At 25.9% G+C, this 20,756-nt stretch overlaps 2 protein-coding genes across 3 annotated transcripts in view; one reads left to right on the forward strand and one right to left on the reverse strand.

Annotated features, from left to right (window-relative positions):
• Positions 1–839: 839 nt before the first annotated feature.
• Positions 840–11,552, forward strand: LOC122711482. Its single transcript, XM_043930287.1, has 3 exons — positions 840–965; positions 1,768–1,845; positions 8,923–11,552. The coding sequence occupies exons 1-3, from the start codon at positions 948–950 to the stop codon at positions 11,473–11,475; spliced, it is 2,649 nt and encodes an 882-aa protein (XP_043786222.1). The 5' UTR covers positions 840–947; the 3' UTR covers positions 11,476–11,552.
• A 1,967-nt stretch (positions 11,553–13,519) lies between these two features.
• LOC122711534 (low-density lipoprotein receptor-related protein 2) overlaps positions 13,520–20,756 on the reverse strand; it is a 34,249-nt gene continuing 27,012 nt past the window's right edge. Inside the window, exons 8-18 of one of the 2 annotated variants that reach the window (XM_043930388.1) lie at positions 20,127–20,694; positions 19,804–20,047; positions 19,092–19,699; positions 18,716–19,008; positions 17,834–18,589; positions 17,502–17,756; positions 16,911–17,417; positions 16,459–16,835; positions 15,781–16,379; positions 15,393–15,492; positions 13,520–15,125 (exon numbers count right to left, since the gene is read on the reverse strand). In XM_043930388.1, the coding sequence (XP_043786323.1) occupies positions 14,850–15,125; positions 15,393–15,492; positions 15,781–16,379; positions 16,459–16,835; positions 16,911–17,417; positions 17,502–17,756; positions 17,834–18,589; positions 18,716–19,008; positions 19,092–19,699; positions 19,804–20,047; positions 20,127–20,694 (4,583 nt within the window). In that variant the 3' untranslated portion in view covers positions 13,520–14,849. Of the gene's footprint in view, positions 15,126–15,392; positions 15,493–15,780; positions 16,380–16,458; positions 16,836–16,910; positions 17,418–17,501; positions 17,757–17,833; positions 18,590–18,715; positions 19,009–19,091; positions 19,700–19,803; positions 20,048–20,126; positions 20,695–20,756 lie in introns of those variants that run through there. The other variant, XM_043930389.1, reaches the window with a different exon arrangement.

A 20,756-nucleotide genomic window follows, 5' to 3' on the forward strand; every position in this document is an offset into this window, starting at 1 on the left:
GATTAAAAACATATACTTTATATGAAATGAATTTTTTATATTATAGAAACATTTTTTTTTTTAATTATTAGTATTTGTTTTAAACAAATTTTGATTATTTACTTTATTTATATAATCATTCTTCTAGCTGAATATTATGCAATACATTTGTAAAATGCAAAGTTAGTTTATATACAACTTTATTTTTATATAACGTTATATATACATATAACAGATATTTTGAATGATTGTGATTCATTTTTAATTAAAAAATTATTCAAAAACTTTATGCTGAATAATATTTTAAATAACTACTTTCAGATATTTCATTATATACTGTATAACAATAACTTGAATGATTATTTCAAATGAAAATACAATATATTTAATTAATATTTTTAAAATTTAATATTTTTTTCTATGAATTTGTAATGGAAAAATTTTTTAATTTTAAATTTTTTATTTAATATAACATTTATTAATAGTAAATAATATAATTTTTATTTTTGTCTTAATAACAGAAATTAAACTTTTTTATTTTTTTATTTTAACTGATAGTAATACTAGCAAAATGAAAAAAATTACTACTTATGAACATGTTGATTTACAATTTATGCACTACTTCTTGAACTTTTTATAATACATTCCAAGTTCATTTTAATTTTTTATTTGCTTCAAATCATATTTGTCTATATAAAATATCGATAATGCATTCGATATGATCAAGGGATCTTTAGAAGTGATCGTATTAGCTCTCTTTGAGCTCCTTTGATGCGTGGGGATAACTGGAGCTACCAGTTAAGTCAAGTGTATCGCATCAAGACGAAGTAGTACACTGTTTCTTTTCGGAGTGTGTGCATCGGATCGAGAGGATTGGCATCGTATAAGAGAATAGAGAAGAACATCCTGGAAGTTTAGGGAGAACAAAAATTACTGTTCAATGAGTTATTAATCAGAATATAAAAGACATGAATCTGCATTATTTCGTAAGTGGTTTTTATCCTGCCTCATTACTATATTTTTCATTTTGTAATTTTATAAAATTAACATAATATTATGAAAATATTTATTCGAATATTAAAAAGAATATAACAGCTAAATATTGTAACAAAAGAATAATATATAATAAAATAAAATATAATAAAAATTCAAATTAAAAAATTTAATATTTAATAAGCTTTTATATTATCAGTTTAAAAAAATGTTCATAAATTTAAATTAATGTTCATTATATAATTTGTAAGCACATTACATTATAAAATAAATAGAAAGTAATTAATTTGTAATACAATTCCATTGAAGAATTGAAAATAAACTTGGAATAATAGTATTAATACATTCAATGTGTTAATAAGTTATATATATGTATATATAATTACTATTAGCAAAGAGATTAATATTTCATTTTATAATAATAATAATATGTATTCCATTATATTCTTTATATTCACATTATGATCTGAGTAATTTTTTCCATATGAATGATATTCATATTCCAATTATTTCATATTCAATTATTGTTAATTATAATTTCATTTAATTTATCAATCATTCTATTAAAAATTAAATTATTTTTATTATTAAAAATTTTGCAAAGAAGAAATATTAAAAGATAAATTTCAACGATTTAATAATCCATTTGTTATATATGATTTATTATATTCTTATTATTTTATTCTTATATATCCTATTTATTATTCATGATTTTTTTATCTATATATAAGAAGATGTATGATATATAATAAAAAAGAAAAAAGAAATTGATGAAACAAATCTCTTCTTTTTCAGATTTCTGTGGTTATATGGATAGCAACCGTGACAGCGACATTGGAATCTGATTCCCATGAAAACTGGAGCAACGAAAAGGTAAACGTAAACTTTCCTGTTTATTATAATATACAATTTCCAAATTTTTTCCGAAGTAATTTTATTTTCCCAATGATGATTTCAATTCTGATTGCATATTGAGATATATTTGTATTCAATATATATATTTCAAATATTCAAATTAAACATCACAGAATTTTATACTTCTATTTATATATATTTATAACTTTTTATTTTTTAATTAAATTATTTTTTTCTTAATTATAATTTTTATTTAATATTACATATAATTTTTTATCTCTTTTTTTATAATAATATTCCTATTTTTAAATAAATATTTATAATATTTATTAAATTGAATGATTATACAAATTTATTTTTTTATTGTTATCTTATAAGAATTAAATAAATATCTCTCATTAAAAAGATATTTTATTTTATTTAAAATTTTTATTAAATTTAATAATGTTTGTTATAAGAAAAGGGAATTCCTCTTCGCAATGTAAAAGTTCAGATTAGATAACAACTTGCAATCCAAGAGAGAGAATTTCAATTATCAAGTAAAAGAAACGATGCCGTCGAGGATATATTAATACCGTATCTACCTCGAGAAATTTACCAAACCATTCATTTTCCATTCATTTTCATTTTCATCCCTCTTCAATAATCTTCATAACTTAGAAAGTTTTTCTTATTTACATGAAATTAATGCGTCGCATGTTATTGCTCATATTTAATTTTATAAATGGAACTACTGATCATCTACCAATTTCTTGATGTCACATTGATCACAAAAAAATAATTAGTTGTCAAGAAATTTTATTTCACGAATGTCAATAAATAAGTTGATCGATGTAAACAAAATTGATAGATTTACAAATTTCATAATTTAATTAAAAACTTGTTAAATATATTACTATTTAGAAAGAATTTTTTCTTAAATCAAATTTTCCTTGTTATTAAATAATAATAAGAATAAAAAAGATTAAAAAAATCTAGTATGTGCTGTTTTTGTATGTAATATTTTCTTTAATTAAATTTCATAAATTAAATGAGACTATTACTTTTCTATTAGATTTATTATGATATTATTATAATATAATTTTTTAGGAAATCTATTTTTATTATTTCTCTATTTCAATCTATATCAAATATTATAAATTGGAGGAATTTCGTTTGCCTGCCTTGAGAATGTAATTGTGAACCAACTTCGAAACATTAGTTATACGGAGTAAACAATGCAGAACAAGTTTCGTTGCCTTACGTAAATCGGAAGAAGAACCTTTCACGCATAACCCCCACAGATTGAAGACACCATACGATATCCTTAACCTCCAAGCATAGAAATCTTTAACCTCGATCTACTTGCGGGCGTCATTCGAGTGCTACTTCGTGTATTGCTACCCGCCTTGAACATGCTTATACAAGTATGTTGATCATGCAATTAATTTTTATGTGCAGTCTATATTTTTTTTAGAAAAACGTTTATGATTTTTGAAAATTGAATATCACGTAAATAGAGATAGAAATTCTATTAATATTATATATATGTATATATACATATATACAGAATTAAAAATTTATCAAAATTGATATAATGATAATGGATATATAGAAATATTTTTTATTTAACAAAGATACGCTTATTTTCGTTTTATTTTTTAATAATGAAAATTTAAAGACGCAGATTTTAGGTATCTGCCAACAAACTTGAAAAAAACTTAATTATAGTGACAGTGTTTTAAATATAATTTATTTATTTATTTATTTATTTATTTGTTAGTTTGTTTAATTGCATATTCATTGTATTTTTAATTGCATAAAAAGAAATATATATATTTAAAAAATATATATTTATTATATATATATATAAAAATATAAAGTGATATTAAAATATTGTGATGAGAGATCAAAGAAGTTTTCGAAAATCTTACTTTAAAAAAATTGTTAAAAATTTTTTGTTGCTTCTAGTTACCAGTTGTGAACATAGTCTTCCTTCTTCCTCCTCCAGTCAAAGTCCTTCTTAACCATTTTAGGTGAAAGTTGTCCTTAACCTTCGCATACAGCCTAGGTCATTTCACTTGTGTCTCATTCTCTTCCTGCAAATCCATCTAACAAAATATAATTTACACTTTCCCTCTATGTTTCTTCTTAGAAAATGCTTATTCACAAACAACATTATATGTCATTACACGGTTCGAGAAACGACTAGAATACTTGTATGTTCTTTTCTTCTATCATAAGTCTTAAATTATATACTTAAATCCATTTAGTTTTATGACAGGAAATACAAGTTTGTACAATCGTCTTGTTTTAAATAAGATTGGTAGTTTTAGATTTAATCTTTGCTGAGTTTAATATAATCTAGTGAAATTTATTATTGATTAAAATGTTTGTGTAATTTTATTATTTTTGTTACATAATTTTTATTTTATTAATTTTTTTAATTTAAATTAATTTCATTTTTTATCAAATTTTATAAATCATTTAAAATTATATTATAATTCACTTTGATATTTTATTAATATCTTTATAATTTATTGATTTCTCAAATGATTATTATAATTTGATTTTCATGTTATATTCATTTTAAATTGTTGTATGTTAATGATTATCTAGCAAATTATTCAAGTTTCACAAGATACTACATATCATTAAATATTATTTCGTTTATTCTCATTGTCATTAAATTCTTAAGATAAGGGCAAAATCATTTCATACTTATTCTACTTTCTCTTCAAATGTAATTCTGTAGGTCACTTGCTGTCCAACGCGAAATAAAATCTCCTGTAATTAGAGTTTGCAATCTACGATCCAGATAAAGAAAAAAAATGTTATTCAATCATTAATTGCTAGAAATCTAATAATTAATAGTCACATCGATTAGAAACAAAATAATGTTACAAAATATTGTTTAATTATTAGTTCAAAGAAAATATATGATAATATTCTATTACTCTTCATATCTTCATCTTATTTTTTTTTTTTGTCTAAGAAAAACATATATATATATATGAATACTTACATTAAATTAATAATTTTATATTGGAATTTTAATATTCAAAAATTAAGATATATTTATTTACAAAAAATAATTAGAGGTGCGTATTGGAGGTGTATTGAAGAATCTGGGAAAAAAGCGAATACTTTCTCCACGCACTTTCGGATGAAAGCTGATTGACCCACCTACTGTCAAAAATTCGATATAAACAATCCTGTTCGTTTCCTTTCTCTTTCTCTTCTCCTCCTACTCCTTTTTCACGAAGCGATAAATCCTTTTATAATTTCTTTCTAATCTTTTATATTTCCTCTGCTTCAATTAACTTACTTTAATTCAATTATCAGTTTACATGTCTCGAAAAAAATGTATCACTAATAATTTAATATTTGAAGAAATTTTTCATTTGTAATTCAATCCCAAGAGAAATTTTCCTTCATAATTAAGAAAATTATTATTGGACGATCTAGAAAAAAATCTTCTATTATGAATTTCTAATAAAATTTTCTGCCAATGATTAAATTACTGGAGACATATTTATTAGAACTACATCATATAAAAAGTGCAAGATCTTGAAAGTGTAATAATCACAGTCTCTGATAAAGACATTGATCATTTTTTCATTCTTTTTTTTATGAGGCATAAAATAGTGAAAGTACTGTCCTTTGTTGGTCGCGTGTCTGAAAAGAATGTTCCAGCAGGACAATTTTGCACACGTAACTACGCTATAAAAATAAATTCCGTTCATTTATAAACGTTTTGCTCTCTTTCTTCTACTCCAAATGAAAGGGAAATTAATATCTTAATTTTCTCTGAAATATTCATTTCAACAGTAAAAATATCTTTTTCATTGGATAATTGCTAAACTATGATTAATGCGATTTTAATTATTATAAAACATATAAATAAGAAGTAAATCCTTCTTCAAAGTTTCATTTAATATCTTTTTTAGTCATTTCTGATTTCATCTTGCGAAACATTATTCAACGATCATTCCCAATATTCTGAAAAAAATTCAGAACAAGTGAAAACAGCGATATGACTTCATTCGGGGAATCCCCATTTGGGAAGAAAAACTTCGAAGAACCTTCCCAAGCCACATCGTAAATTTCTCTAGTAGTTCTTTCTAGCAATTATCAGACCAGTTCTCTAGCAAATTCGTCGGAAATGGTTAAACTTTTGTTGTATAAAAACACAATAATTCTATGAAATCTATGAAAATTTTTTTATGCTATAAAAAGAAATTGTTATTGGAAATTGCTAATTTAAAAACAAGTAAAAAATAGTCCATTTCAAAGCAAACTATAATATGAAAAGCATTAGATAAGATTGGTAAAAAGAAATTGAAGAAAACTATTCTTTTAAGTTTTCTTGATAATGTGTTTCAATACAAGTTTGATTAAAATAGCTTGCTTTTGATAAGATCGACGACTGATGCACGACTCTCACTGGTTTTTCTTTTGCACGAGCTGCAAGAATGCGGCGCGCATCTTTTCCCGTTTCGCCTTTCTTCTCGCTCGAATGGTACTGGAGAAAGGGAGACCGGTAGTAATGTCCACCTTTCTCTCATGTCGTCTGGCCAGCGTTATTTTCAATCTTCTCGCACTCAATGATATTCCATTTAAGCAAAAATTTTGTATTTTATCATTCTAGATCTTCTATGATCTCTTTCGATTCACTGTATTCCTAGGAAAATTTAATTTAAGAGAATAAAATAATCAATTTACAAAGGACATCCCAATAAAGGAAAAATATATATATATATTTTATATATATATAAAAATTAATTGAAACAATTTTAATTTTTTTCAAAAGGAAATTTTTATTTTTCGTCTCTGATCATTCTGTTTCTTTCTGTCATTTCTGAAAAGACATTAGATGTATGGAAAACGAAAATTTCGTTTAGAAATATTCGTTTAAATTCTCAATTATATTGATATAAATTCTCATAAAATATAATTTTCAATCAATTAGTAAAAAAAAATTAATACTTGAAAAATGTTATTGTGCACTTCTTTCGAAGTTTTCGAAGAAACATTAAATTTACCAAAAGTGGAAACTTCTTCTTCAAAAGTTGTTTAGATTATTCGCAAATAAAAGTGTTTTCTTCGGTTATTTAAAAGATTTTTTTCTTCAGTTATTTAATTAATAAAAAGAATCATACTTTTTGAGCCAAGATCATTAATTTTTATTAAAATTATCAGGTTAAACAATTTTCTATTTTTGTTTGGCCACACTCAGAATCAAGAGTTTCATTTCTAGAACCTTTTCATGATCTGTTTTCTACTTCTACCATGAACAAATTGGGTCAGATGCTCGGCCTCGCCCATTGACTCGTGTCTCAATAAGTGGTACAAGCTATATAGAGTATCATTTCTCTGATTGGAACTTCAGTTCTTCTGATAATGGAAAAAATTAAATGAAAAATTAAATGAAAAAAAAAATTAAATGAAATTGTTAAAAATATTAATTCAAATATTCTTATCATTTTTCAAATATTTTTTAAAATTATATTCTAATTTTTAAACTCTTTTTTAATATTTTATTATAATTGAAAAACAAGAAAGATTCATGAAACAAAAGGAATATTGAGTAAATTGTTTAAAGTGTATTGCTTTCATTTTTCTACATCTTGATTATATTTTGATTATTAAAAACTATTAAACACTAAATTTTATTTAACAATCTTTTAAAATTTTATTAAATAACGAAGTATAAATGTGATTTTTTTTCAAAATTTTTGAAAACCTAAAACCTAAATTGAAAAATGCGTGATTTTTATGTTAAAAAAATATGTCTATAATATAAAATAAAATTTTTATATTTGAAGTTTTATTATGGAATAAAATCTGATATTCTAAAATTGTTTTATAAGAGTTTTTAAAATACGCTTATGAACATAAATCATTCGATATTCAAAAAAAGGAAGAAATCAAACATCTCGAAGATCAATCTCAAAATCGAAATGAAAGAATCTTTGATTTCTCTCAGACTATTAATAAAAAAGAAGAAGCATCGCTGGTTGTCAAATTTATTAACAGAAACGAAAAAAGTTATAAAATGGTTAGTATTGATTATTCGTATTGAATAACTGGAGATTTCTTACGTGTCACATTCATATATATATATATATATATATATATATATATCAATTTTCGGATCGGGATAATTTTTTAATGTACAGATATATGTAAAAATATATATATCAAATATAAAAAAATCAATATTTTGAGAAAAAAATGTAAAAACATAAAAATAATATGTGTCTCAAAAAAAAAAAAAATATTAAATAAATCCTTGGAATTCATTTTTACAAAATTATAAAAAACTATAAAATTAAAATAATATAAGTATTGTGAACTAATTAATAAAAAAAATATAAATGAAATATTAAGATAAAAATGATTTTTAATGAATTAATAGATATCTATAAATAATCAATTTTTCAATTCAAGGAACAGCGATTTCCTCGCTTTCCCTTCCTGATTAGTGGAAAGTAATTCGCTTTCGATGCCACGAGTATTGACTAATCATATCGAAAAATATTTGCGTCATTCTATTCAATAATAAATATGCGTAAAAAATAGAATATTTTTTTCAACATACGTGACATAAACATAACTTATTTTTAACAAATCAAAATAAAAGATCATTCTTTAAATAATTGATCACATGAATAAATTCATATGAATTGCATATTTTCATTTTTCAATAATCTTCTTATAAATATGCACTTTTATTATGCATTATGTTAATATGCAATGATGTTTAATTTTGTAACAATTATTTATTGCATTTTGTTCATATTCGTTTTTTTATAAATATATATAAATATTCGTAAATATTTATAATTGGTTATAATATTTATCTAAGAATAAAAATTTTTCTTCTTTTTCTTTATTCTTTATTCTTTATTAAAATAATGTAAATTAACCACAATTAAAGATATTATATTTGATTAATTATTTAAGGATTTATATATTAATATTCAGAATAATATTATAATATTATAATATTATAATATTAAGAATATTTATAAAAAATCTTTAAATATATTTTTTTTCCATTAGTAATATATCTCAAAATTAATAATTCAATTATGTTCTTTTTTTTTTCAGAATGAATCCCAGCAATTTTCCATGCAAGTAGTTCAACCATATGTTCTACCTTTAAAAATAAAAAGCATGTTAGAAAACATTTCAAATGAATCGTTGGATAATATTTCAAAATTAGGAAGAATTAATCAAAGTGTAACTAACGAAACAGTCACAGTTCAATATATTCCTTCTCAAGAAGTCATTGTACAAAATTTAACAACCACTAAATATTCTCTTCAGAATATTGGCTCCAATGATCTTCGTCAAATAAATTCCAAAGAAAATATAGATGATGAAGGCATAAAAGAATTTGGGCAACGAGTTCGTTCATTGAGATCAAAAAACAATGAAAATCATGATCGACTAAAACAGTTTTTCAATATTCCACCTCCTGAGGATCATAGAGAACATTATAGAAAAAATTTTCGTTCCTACGAAAAACTAAATAATTCAGATAATAATCACAATGCATTCTCGAAAGATCAACATTCTTTTACTTTAACAAAAATTACAAAACTTCAGAAAACTTTAAAACAAAAAGAAACCGAAGAAGACTATACCGATAATCCAACTATAATTAAAAACACTTTTACAAGTACTTTTGCTCCTATAGTATCGGTTTCTTTGGGAAAATTTTCTGGACCAATAGTAGTTCCTGATTTCCCACAACAAAAGAAATATTCTTATGCAAATACAGATAATTATACTGAAAGCAATGAAATATCAAAATCAACCATAAAACCGCTAAAATCAAAAGTGTCAGAGAATGGTTATTTAGCAGCATCAACTATTATTTTAAATCCTCTTCAAGTTGGTGTTGCCTTGATGAATGCAGGACAGGATCTAAATTCAGTCAATGATCAAGATACTTTGACAAAATTGTATCTTCAAAATCAAACTAATACTGTAAAAGCTACTGAAATTGATAGTGAAAGTTTAATTCAAAGTGATGTTTCAGATTTTAAGAACTCCAGCTTCCAAAATGATCAAATATCACAGCAGAATTCTGAAGTAGTGATCACAAACTCACCATCCCAATTAGTAGAGATTCAAAAATCAGTGGAAATATTTCATACAGCACCTATCCAAGAAATTCATTATCCTGTGGAATTTGTACCTAATATTCAACAGCCTTTGATAAAACAACATCTTCAAGAAGATTATAAAAAACCCGTAAAAAATCAATTCAAAGATCAAAAACTAAGTCAGATTAATGTATATAAAAATAATGAGATTTTGGACGAAAATATTTCTCCAAATAATCAAGAACGCAATCGTTATGAATATACCTCAAATGAAAATGATATTATTTATTCGGCAAATAGTGATCAAATTAATCAAACCTTAGCTAATATTCATCCTGTGGAAACTAAATCCACTACTGGAGCTAAGGAACAAATAAATACTGCTCAGTATAATCAAATAATAATTAAACAATCTAGATTTCAAGGATATCCTGAAACTAATGTTAAACAAAATAACTATGAAATACCGAAAAAATCAATCTCCATTATTCCACAGCCAAGAGGAATCGATAATTTATCAAGTCTGACTAATCAAGAAAATCTTCAAGGAACTCAAGAATTGTCTCAAGTTCTGTTAACGAAGGTTACAAGTGAACTACCAACTGAACAAAAGTTTTTAATGTCAGTACCACAATCATATTCTGTAGAAAAAAATATTCATCATCCAGTGGAAATAATAGAAAAGAAGGTACCATTCTCAATGGAGAAAGTAATAGAAAAACAGATAACAATTCCTCAGCCATTCCCCATACACATACCAATAGATAGAATTATAGAAAAACAAATACGAATCCCATATCCTGTGCACGTGGAGAAGGTAGTTGAAAAAAAAGTACCAATTGCTATTCAGAAATTTGTTATACCCCTGCCAATTCACTTCAGAGTTCCTCAACCTATTCCAATTTCGGTAGAAAAAGTGATAGAAAAATCTATTCCGATTCCAGTACCAGAAAAAATTTTACCTAGACCATATTCTATGGAAATTGAAAAAAATAGACCATTTTCTTTAGAAAATACCAAACTTGTTAAATTAAATTCACTTTATAATATACAAGGTGATTATCAGCAACCATTAAGACAGAATTTCCAATCCTTAGAATCTTATGATAATGAACAGGATTATTATAATTCAACGATGCAGTATTATGATCAAGAGTATTTAAGCTTAAATCGTCCTCATACTAGGCAACCACCATTAATACACATGTTACCAAAGAAGTTTGTACCACATGGAATTCAATATCCATCTCATTCAATGACTTATTCGATGAATAATGGTAATTTAATTGCTTATGGAAGAATTTCAGAGAAAGATAAGGTCAAAAATGAATACATGGGTTCAGTACCACGAAAATTGCAAACTTCTTTTGGGATACAATCGAAATCTTTATATTCATCATCAGATATACAGACAACTTTAAGAAGAACAAGGCAAGAAATAATGGGAAATAGTGGAAACTTTAGACAGTCAAAAATGGAATATGGATTTAAACCACCTATGGTGCCTTCTGTTCAATATGATGAACAAACTGCAACTAAAGTGGAATAATTTGAATAAATTTAATAAACTATTATTTTTTAAATTTGAAAATTCAATTTTCAAAAATTTATTTATTTTTTTTTTATTATTTTCTACTTTGAATATTTTTTCTAGTATTTTGAATTATTTCGCATATTTATTATCTGATTTATCAATATCATTTAATTTTATTAATTAAAGTTTTCAATTTTGTGTTTTAATTATTTTTCTGAAGAAACATCTATAATATTTTTCTTATTCTTTTAAAATTATTTTTGAAAAAAAAAATATAAATTTTTTTAATATATAATTCTTTTCTTTCAGTAAAAGATATTATAATTGAATTTTTAATTCATAGAAGCGATAATATTTATTCAACTATCATTTGAAAAATTTGTTTTCTCAATAGTGCTGCATCTATTTTTTACCTGTGAGTGTAAATTAATTTCATTAAATATGAAGGAATTCTATCATCTTACTATTACACCACATTTATTACTTTTAAATATTAATTTCACAATCATTAACACATTAAGACATTTCATTTCTAATTTCTTTTTACATATTTTAATAAAATATTTACTGAATTTTTACATATTATTTCTTAATGAGTTAATGTTATGTAAATATAAAAATATAGGAAAATTTATCATAATAAATTATAATATATATATATATTATTACTTATAATTCTCATATGATTATAAAATTTTTCTCTCTAATATTATTATTATTATTATATTTATTATAAATGCAAATGCATTTTAAAAGATATCTTATATATAATTCATGATATATATATATGATATACATTTAATAAAAAATTTCATTAAATTGATGAATTTTACATTTTTGATTTTATTCGTTTAAATATATATTTTAAATAATAAAAACTGATAAAAACTATATAGCATAGAAAATAATATATAAAATTTTTATATATTCAAATACAATATAATTCTGAATTTATTAAATTATGATGTCATTCTAATTAAATTTTTATTATAAAATTATAACTAATGTTTTTTTAATTACAAAAACATGAATTAAGAAGCTGTACAATTTTATTAAAGATATTTTTTAATTAAGATTATTTAATATTTTTATATTTTAATTATTATTTTATATTTCTTATAATAAAATAATTATTTATATTTCATTTCTTAATTTTATAATTTCAGACTTTAATAATAATATTAATATATAACTAAAATAATATATAACTGGTTTATAGTTTCCTTTTTGTACGTTCATTAAATTATTTATAACATCAAATAAACTTGTTTTTATAAAGAATATTATTCTTAATTGTTCTCCTTTCTATTTTCACAATTAAATCTATTTACAGGTAGGAGGAATGTACAATGATAAAATTCAATGTTTATTCTTGGACGGTACTTGTTTAATTGCTCAATTGCTCAAACGATATATATATATATATGTGTGTGTATGTATATATATATATATATATATACATACACACACACACGCACGCACGCACGCACGCACACGCATACACACGTATGTATATATATATATATGAACAATTATCATATCTCAATAAAAAATACAGAAAATACTGATATAGTTAAAAATAATAATTAAAACACTCTAGAGCCCTGCCCAAGAGATAAAGTCATTCTTGATAATGATTAATTTATCTATACTCATATACATACATATACGTACATATATATTTATATTTATATATAGACTTTTTTATTTATATAACTTTATATATAATTTATAAAGAAGATGAGTCAGTGATTTTCTTCATTGATTTGTAAAATCTATATACAATGTATGTTTTACATTATATTAAAAAAAATTATAAAATATTAAATAATTTTTTTACAGTAGAAACTTGATTAAATAATCATAGAATCATATAGAATTTTTTGAGATAACCAAGTAATATATTATTTAACATTACTTTTTAGAATTAAAATATAAATTATAAATTGATAAATTTATAAATTACTGTTATGATTTGTAAAATATATAGTATTTAATTCGAAAATAAATATAAGTTTGATATCTAGAAAATTTTATTAACTTGATAATAAATGAATATTGGAAAAAAAAGTTACTGATTAAGAATTAGATTTAACAATCTGTATAATTTTTTATGCAATATACAACAACAAAAATACATAAATTCTGAAATTATACATCTTATAAATATGTTTAGTTCTTTCTATAATCGAGATTCTACTGTATTAAAAAATAAATCTTTAAGAAAGAAAGAAATAATATAAAAAGATTTCTTTTCTCACTCATATTTAGGGTGTACAAAAAATGAGTACACTTTGTTTAAAGTATTCACCTTGCATATTCGGATCCAATTTGTAATTTTTACAATCACAGTTGTTACGGAAGAAAAACTGTACACTGACATTCCTTGCGCATAAAAAAATGTACAAACACATATAATAACGTTCACATGTGATCAAATAAACTGGAAAAGAGAAAACAATTTTTCCTTTTCCAAAATAGATTCGTCTCCCTCTAGATCACGAAGAAAACGCTTAATAAGTAAAGTAACTCGTTTATCGAGATTTTTTTTTAAACGTATAGTCCCTTAAAACCCATTCTAATTCGCCTCTTCAAAAAAAATAATATGGAATGTTTCGTTCATTATGGTACAAGGACAATGTGAAGTTAATATTTTGTGATAATCATATTTACAAGACTTACAAATCGCACCTAAGATGACATAAACTCGTCACTAATTGCACTTTAATCTCAATATATAACAAAAAAATGAATACATTTTTCCCTCATTTTGTTAATGTTGTTATTTTTTTTTCTGTGTTTTAATGTATTCAATTTTGTTGGCTATTCTTTCAACATTATTAGTTGAAATTATATTGAGATAAAAGTATTATAGATGCGAGAGTATTCCTATAGAAGCAGTGACGTAGTCAGATGCATTCTTATATCTCCTTATTCTTTAAACTTCCTGTAAATAAGTTATAAATTTAATTATATAATTTAAATTTAATTATAATTTTATCATATTTCCTTCTAGAATTTTACAAAGACATGTAAAAATTATAAAAAATATATCGAATATATTCAGTCTTGTGTTTTATGAAAAATTCCTTTGTCAAAGATAAATAATACTTATATGAATATTAAAAAATCCTATAAACCATATTATTAAACCATAAAATAACACGATTCGGAACTATTTCAATTTATAAAATATTGATAGTTATTATGTTCTAAATCGATAACATGTTTTCAGATATAACAAATAACAATTGTAATAAATTTGTAAATAGATACATCACATTATCATTCATTAAATTCTTAAATCAATATGTTATTTAAGTGAGTCTGTTCTTTTCAAAATCATCAGAAAATTCTAACTACATCACTGCACAAAATTGTTAAACTATCTAACACTCGGACTTGTCTTCCTCGACCAACTGTTGCGTGTCTTTTCCCGAATCAATGGCTGTTGGATCAAGCTCTCTTCTTTTTAAATGCAACTGTGGTGGCTCTTTATGCTGAATACTAGATGGTTTCATTTCAGCTGGTAGTTCATATCTGCTGCTTGCACCAGTACCATTTGTTGCACCTGTTTCTGTGTTCACTGCATCATACATGGGATTACTGAAATCCCTGTTTTTGTTACTAACATCACCAAGATTGTACTCCACATCCAGAGGTTCCTATTTAATAATATAATACACAATAATATACAATAATATAATAAGAACTATATATATAAGAACTACATATAAGGACTATATATAAGAACTACATATAAGGACTACATATTATATTTCGTTTAATAATATTTAATAATATTTAATATTATTTAATATTATTTAATATTACTTAATATTACTCGTAATTATTTTAAAATTTTAAAATATTATAAATATATAAAATGTAGAAATAGTTATATTATAATACATTACAATTATAATACATACCATTCTTTCGTGAGCAGGTATGCCAAATTCAACATTACTTCCTTGCCTGAAGGATACACTTTGAGCACCAGTTAAACTACCAAGACCTCCAGGTTTTCCACTATAAAAATCATTAATCATCATTCATCATTTATTAATTAGAATAAAAATATTTTAAAAATAAAGAATTTTAGTGGTCATTATTTATAATAAAGTTTAATTATAAATATCAATATTTAAGATATAATAGGATATCCTATTAATACTTAGGATATAATAATATTACATACCTTATATATAAGGTCTAAATCTAAATTAAAATTAATAAGAATTTTATTATAAATAATTGTGTCTATCAACATTCTAAATTTAGAAAATTTAACATAAAGAAAATAAAAAAAAAACTCACAAAGGTCGCTTCTTCAGTACCATAATAATAGCTGCAGCTCCAAATAAAACCAAAATAGAAACAACAATAGGTATCACAATGGCAGCAGTGACATTAGTGGACCTAGCTCCTAACATAATCTCACAGAATTCTCCATGAAATGGAGCTGGACAATCACATTGCAATTTATCTTCGATTTCTTGACATAGTCCACCATTTCTACAAGGACAAATTCTCGGTGCAGGAAGAGGTCTTTCATTAGTTGCATCACAATGACGTTCGTTTGATCGTATAGTCTCTCTTTGTTGAAGAGGACCAATACTATCTGAGCAAAGACACCGATTACCACCAGGGATAGGAACACACAAATGTGTGCATTGATCTTCGTGACAAAGATTCCTTAAGGAAATATTATATCTTTGTTGATGATACACTTTAACTCCTCCTGAGTTGGGTACATGCTTGACAATAATCTCTGGCACGCCTCTACCAAATTTATCTTGTCTGATTAATTCACCAGTTCTCTTTGTTATCCAATACAAACTATTTTCAAAAACATCCAAAGAAATTGGATGTTTCAAACTGTCCCCTTTAAGGATTACTTTTCTATTTGATCCATCCTAAAGAAAAATTAATATTTTTGGAAATGAATGAGATTGAATTCAATAAACTGAATTAAATAAAATTATTCAAATTTACTTGTTCAATAGATTCAATGGTGTTAAGTTTACTATCAGCCCAATAAAGGACATGTTGCATAGAATAATCAATGGTGAGTGCTATAGGTTGTCCAATTCGATCAGAGACTAATTGTTTCCGTCTGTCACCATCCATCCAAGCGATTTCGATTTTGGGCTGACTACCAGCATCTGCCCAAATAGCTTTACCCAATTCTGGATCGACTACAATGGAAGTTGGAATTTCTAAGCCAACTGTTATCAAACTTCGACGATATCTACCGTCTGCTTTTGAGACCATTACTCTTCCAAATAACGTCGTTCCTGAAGAATCAAATTCTGTCCAATAGAGATTACCAGAAATCCAATCCATTGCCAAACTCGTGAGACCTGATTCACCTACATAAATTATTTTAAATTATTGCATAACATATTTTATAATAACATAATATCATAAATTGAAGAAGAAAGTACTTTTTATATTAAGATCCTGAGCATATCCAATCTTCACTTGTCCATCCTTAGCATTTACCATATATGATCTTTTAATGGAATTATCATAACCATCGATCCAAAATACGTATTCTGATCTAGGATCAAAATCTAGAGCCTGTACTCTTTTTTCATTCGCAATAACTTCAATTTCTTGTTTATCATAAGGATCATAAGCTCTAATTCCTGGACCATTAGCAAATAGAATCATCATGTTAGTATCTACAGCTCTGCATACACCACTACGATTGTCAGATAATTCGAAGCCTTGTCTGCAAGAGCAAGAATAAGTGCCATTTAAATTAGTACAAAGTTGAGAGCATTGGTGTTGGCCAGTAACACATTCATCAATGTCCTCGCAATGTTTTCGATTGTTTTGTGAGATTATGTAACCTGGATAACAAGCACAAATATATCCACCTTCAGTAATATTGTGACAATAATGAGAACAACCACCTTTATTGCTGTCCAGACAGGGTTTATTGTGATCTATGGATAATGAAAACAAGTGAATATATTGAATCATTTAAATTTCTGTAATAAATTTAATATTAATTAGATTATTAAACTTACGACAACCAAGTTCATCAGAGGAATCTCCACAATCATCAGCAAAGTCACAGAGCTTCGTTCGGTCAATACACTTCTTATTAGCACATGTATATTCGGTTATAGCATCACATGGACGAACTCTGGATGCACACATAGTCATGTTATTTTCATCAGAACCATCACCACAATTATCAATGCCATCACATAATTGATATTTAGCAATACATTTGTGATTAGCGCATTGGAATCTTCTAGTTGTATCACACTTGAAGTTTGCTGTAGAATTTTATTAAATGTTAACAAACTTCTATATCATTTATTCGATATTTAAAAAAATAAAAAAAAAATCATACCACACATATTGGTATTTTCGTCAGAACCGTCACCACAATCGTCACTTCCGTCGCATATATCTGAGAGATAAACACAGAGGTTGTTATCACATTGGAATCTAGATTGTGGGCAATATCTTCCTCCTGGATATCTTGGTGGACATCCAATTTCATCACTCATATCTCTGCAATCTCGTGTTCCATCACATCTTAAATATGATGCTATGCAATGACCACTTGCACATTGGAATGTATCATTCTTGCATACGAATTCTTGACAACCATTCTCATCACTATTATCGCCACAATCATCTTCAGAATCACACCTCCATCTGGAGGCAATACATTTGCCATTATCACATCGGAACTCAGACTCTGAACATTCTCTATAACGGTTCTTACACATTGTTTCAGCTTCATCACTACCATCTCCACAATCATCAGCAAAGTCACAGAGCCATTGTTTGGGTACACATCTGTTATTAGTGCATTTAAAATCCATTTCAGGATCACATTTGGGACAATTCTCAGCAAGCTCATCAGAACCATCTCGACAATCATCTTTGCCATCACAGAAGAGCCATTTCGGTATACAACGATAATTGGCGTGACCTGGACAACGTTGCCAACCGGTAGTACAATTCCTTTGACGACACATATACGCTGGTTCATCGCTATCATCACCACAATCATTGTCAGAGTCACACATCCATACTTTCTGAATACATCTGTTATTTTTGCAAGTGAATTCTGTGTTTGGATCACATGGTCGATTATCTAAATTAAAAAAATTTTTTGATGAAATAATTTTTACATAATTATGCATAAAATATACATAATATACATATACATAATTATAATATGCATAAAAATATATAGAAACATGTAGAAAAAAATACTTACGACAAATAGCAGGATCTTCATCACTGCCGTCCTTACAATCAGCGTCTCCATCGCATTTCCAAGACTCGTGAATGCAACGTCCATTAGATTTACATTTAAATTCTAATTCGCCACATTCTAGACTACAATGAGCCTCGTCACTCTTATCTCCACAATCATCTGCGCCATCACAAACAGCCACACTAGGTCTACAGTTACCATTTGCACACTGGAAAACACTAGGTCGACAAACACGTGCTGGACAACTGATAGGTTCGTCTGAACCATCCTTACAATCTTTTTCACCATCACATCTTGAAAATAAATTAATAAATAATTTAATTAATTATATTGCATTTACTAAAATTGTATTATTACAATATATTTTTATACTTACTTCCAATACCATGGAATACATTTTTCATCTGGAGGGCCACATTTATGTTGACCAGCAGTACAATTAGCTGTACAGGTCTTTCCATCTTTATCCAACACAAACTGATTAGGGCATTTGCATTTATATGATGTTACACCAGGTTGACCATAGCCTTCTAATAAATAAGAACTTGCAGGTGGTGAAATTAGACATAAATGAGAACATCCACCATTATTTTCATTGCAAGGATTGTTGTAAGGTAATTGTCTTAAAGGATGATATGCATGAATGTCATATGGTCTATGAGTTGTATTTCTAAGAACACGTAAATTATATCCAGAAAACTTTTCTGCTCTACTAATGGCCTTCAAGTTCCAATCAGTCCAGAAAATAAAATCATCAAATATAGTAATAGCAAAAACATGAGGTACAGCAGTTCCAGAAAGAACTTTGCGCTTATTATGACCTTCCAAGTCAGCAAATGCAATATAATCTAAATGAGCATCTGCCCAAAAAATTCTATCAGTGAAGTAATCAATAGTCAAAGCATTGGGCCAAGCTATATCATCCTCCCAAGTAAGAATCCTTGTGAAATTACTGCCATCCATTCCCATTTTTCCTATATAAGCCTGAAAATTAGAATAATTATTATATTGAATATGAATTATTATATGAATATAATATTTGATACCTTAAAGTTTTATACATTTAATTTGAGATCAACAAAAATCACCTGAAGATGCCATGAAGTGAAGTACAAATATCCTGTACCAGGATGAACAACAATGGCACGTGGATCAGCTATACCAGTCAATAAAGTCTTCCTGTTGGTACCATTAAGTTCAGCAACATCTAAATGTTTAGCATGACGATCAAGCCAGTAAAGTTTGCGTCCTATCCAATCAATTGCTATTCCTTCCAAACCAAGACTATCATGTCTAATAATCGCCTCTTTTTCTCCTCCTGCAATAGGTGCTCTGCAAGAAAAAATTATGAAAAAATTAGTTTTATCAATTTTGAGTAAACTATTTATTAAAATAAACCACTTGAATTAACCTGAAAATTGTTTTAGCAGTAACATCACAAAAGTAGAGCATTTGATCAGCATAATCAGCATCCAAAGCAACAACATTTATGAGATCCTGGTGCATCAGACTATAATTGAGAGCATCAATAGACATATTTCTGACATAGTATTTATTCGTAAAAATAATCCATGGTGTAATATTGTCTCTTCTCTTACAAGTATGCTCATCGGCAGCACGTTCATACCAGTAATGATTACACTTACAATAAAAGCTTCCTGGTGTATTTTGACATTGTTGACTACATACCTGTGGTGTTTCTACACATTCGTCTATGTCTTCACAGGCTTTACCATCTGCTAAAAGTCTATAACCTGGATTACATTCACAATAATAACTTGTTGGTGTATCAATACATTTATGAGCACACTGATTCATTTCTACCATTGCACATTCGTCTACATTACAATGAGCAGGTTCATCACTTTCATCTGCACAATCAGGTTCCTTATTACAAACTAATTGTTGATCAATACAATTTCCATTTGTGCACATGAATTCTTTTGGATTTAAACAGGTCATGTTTTTCATCTTTGGTGCTATAAATTAAAAAAAGAATAATTTAATAAGTTTTTATATATAGTTTATAGTTCTTAAATGA

This window comes from Apis laboriosa, unplaced genomic scaffold (assembly GCF_014066325.1).
Source record: "Apis laboriosa isolate Shangri-la unplaced genomic scaffold, ASM1406632v1 scaffold170_cov151, whole genome shotgun sequence".
NCBI lineage: Eukaryota > Metazoa > Arthropoda > Insecta > Hymenoptera > Apidae > Apis > Apis laboriosa.

Coding starts and splice junctions, on each gene's coding strand:
- LOC122711482 (XM_043930287.1), top strand. Junction 1,846..8,922: donor AAAACTGGAGCAACGAAAAG/GTAAACGTAAAC, acceptor TTTTTTTTTCAG/AATGAATCCCAGCAATTTTC.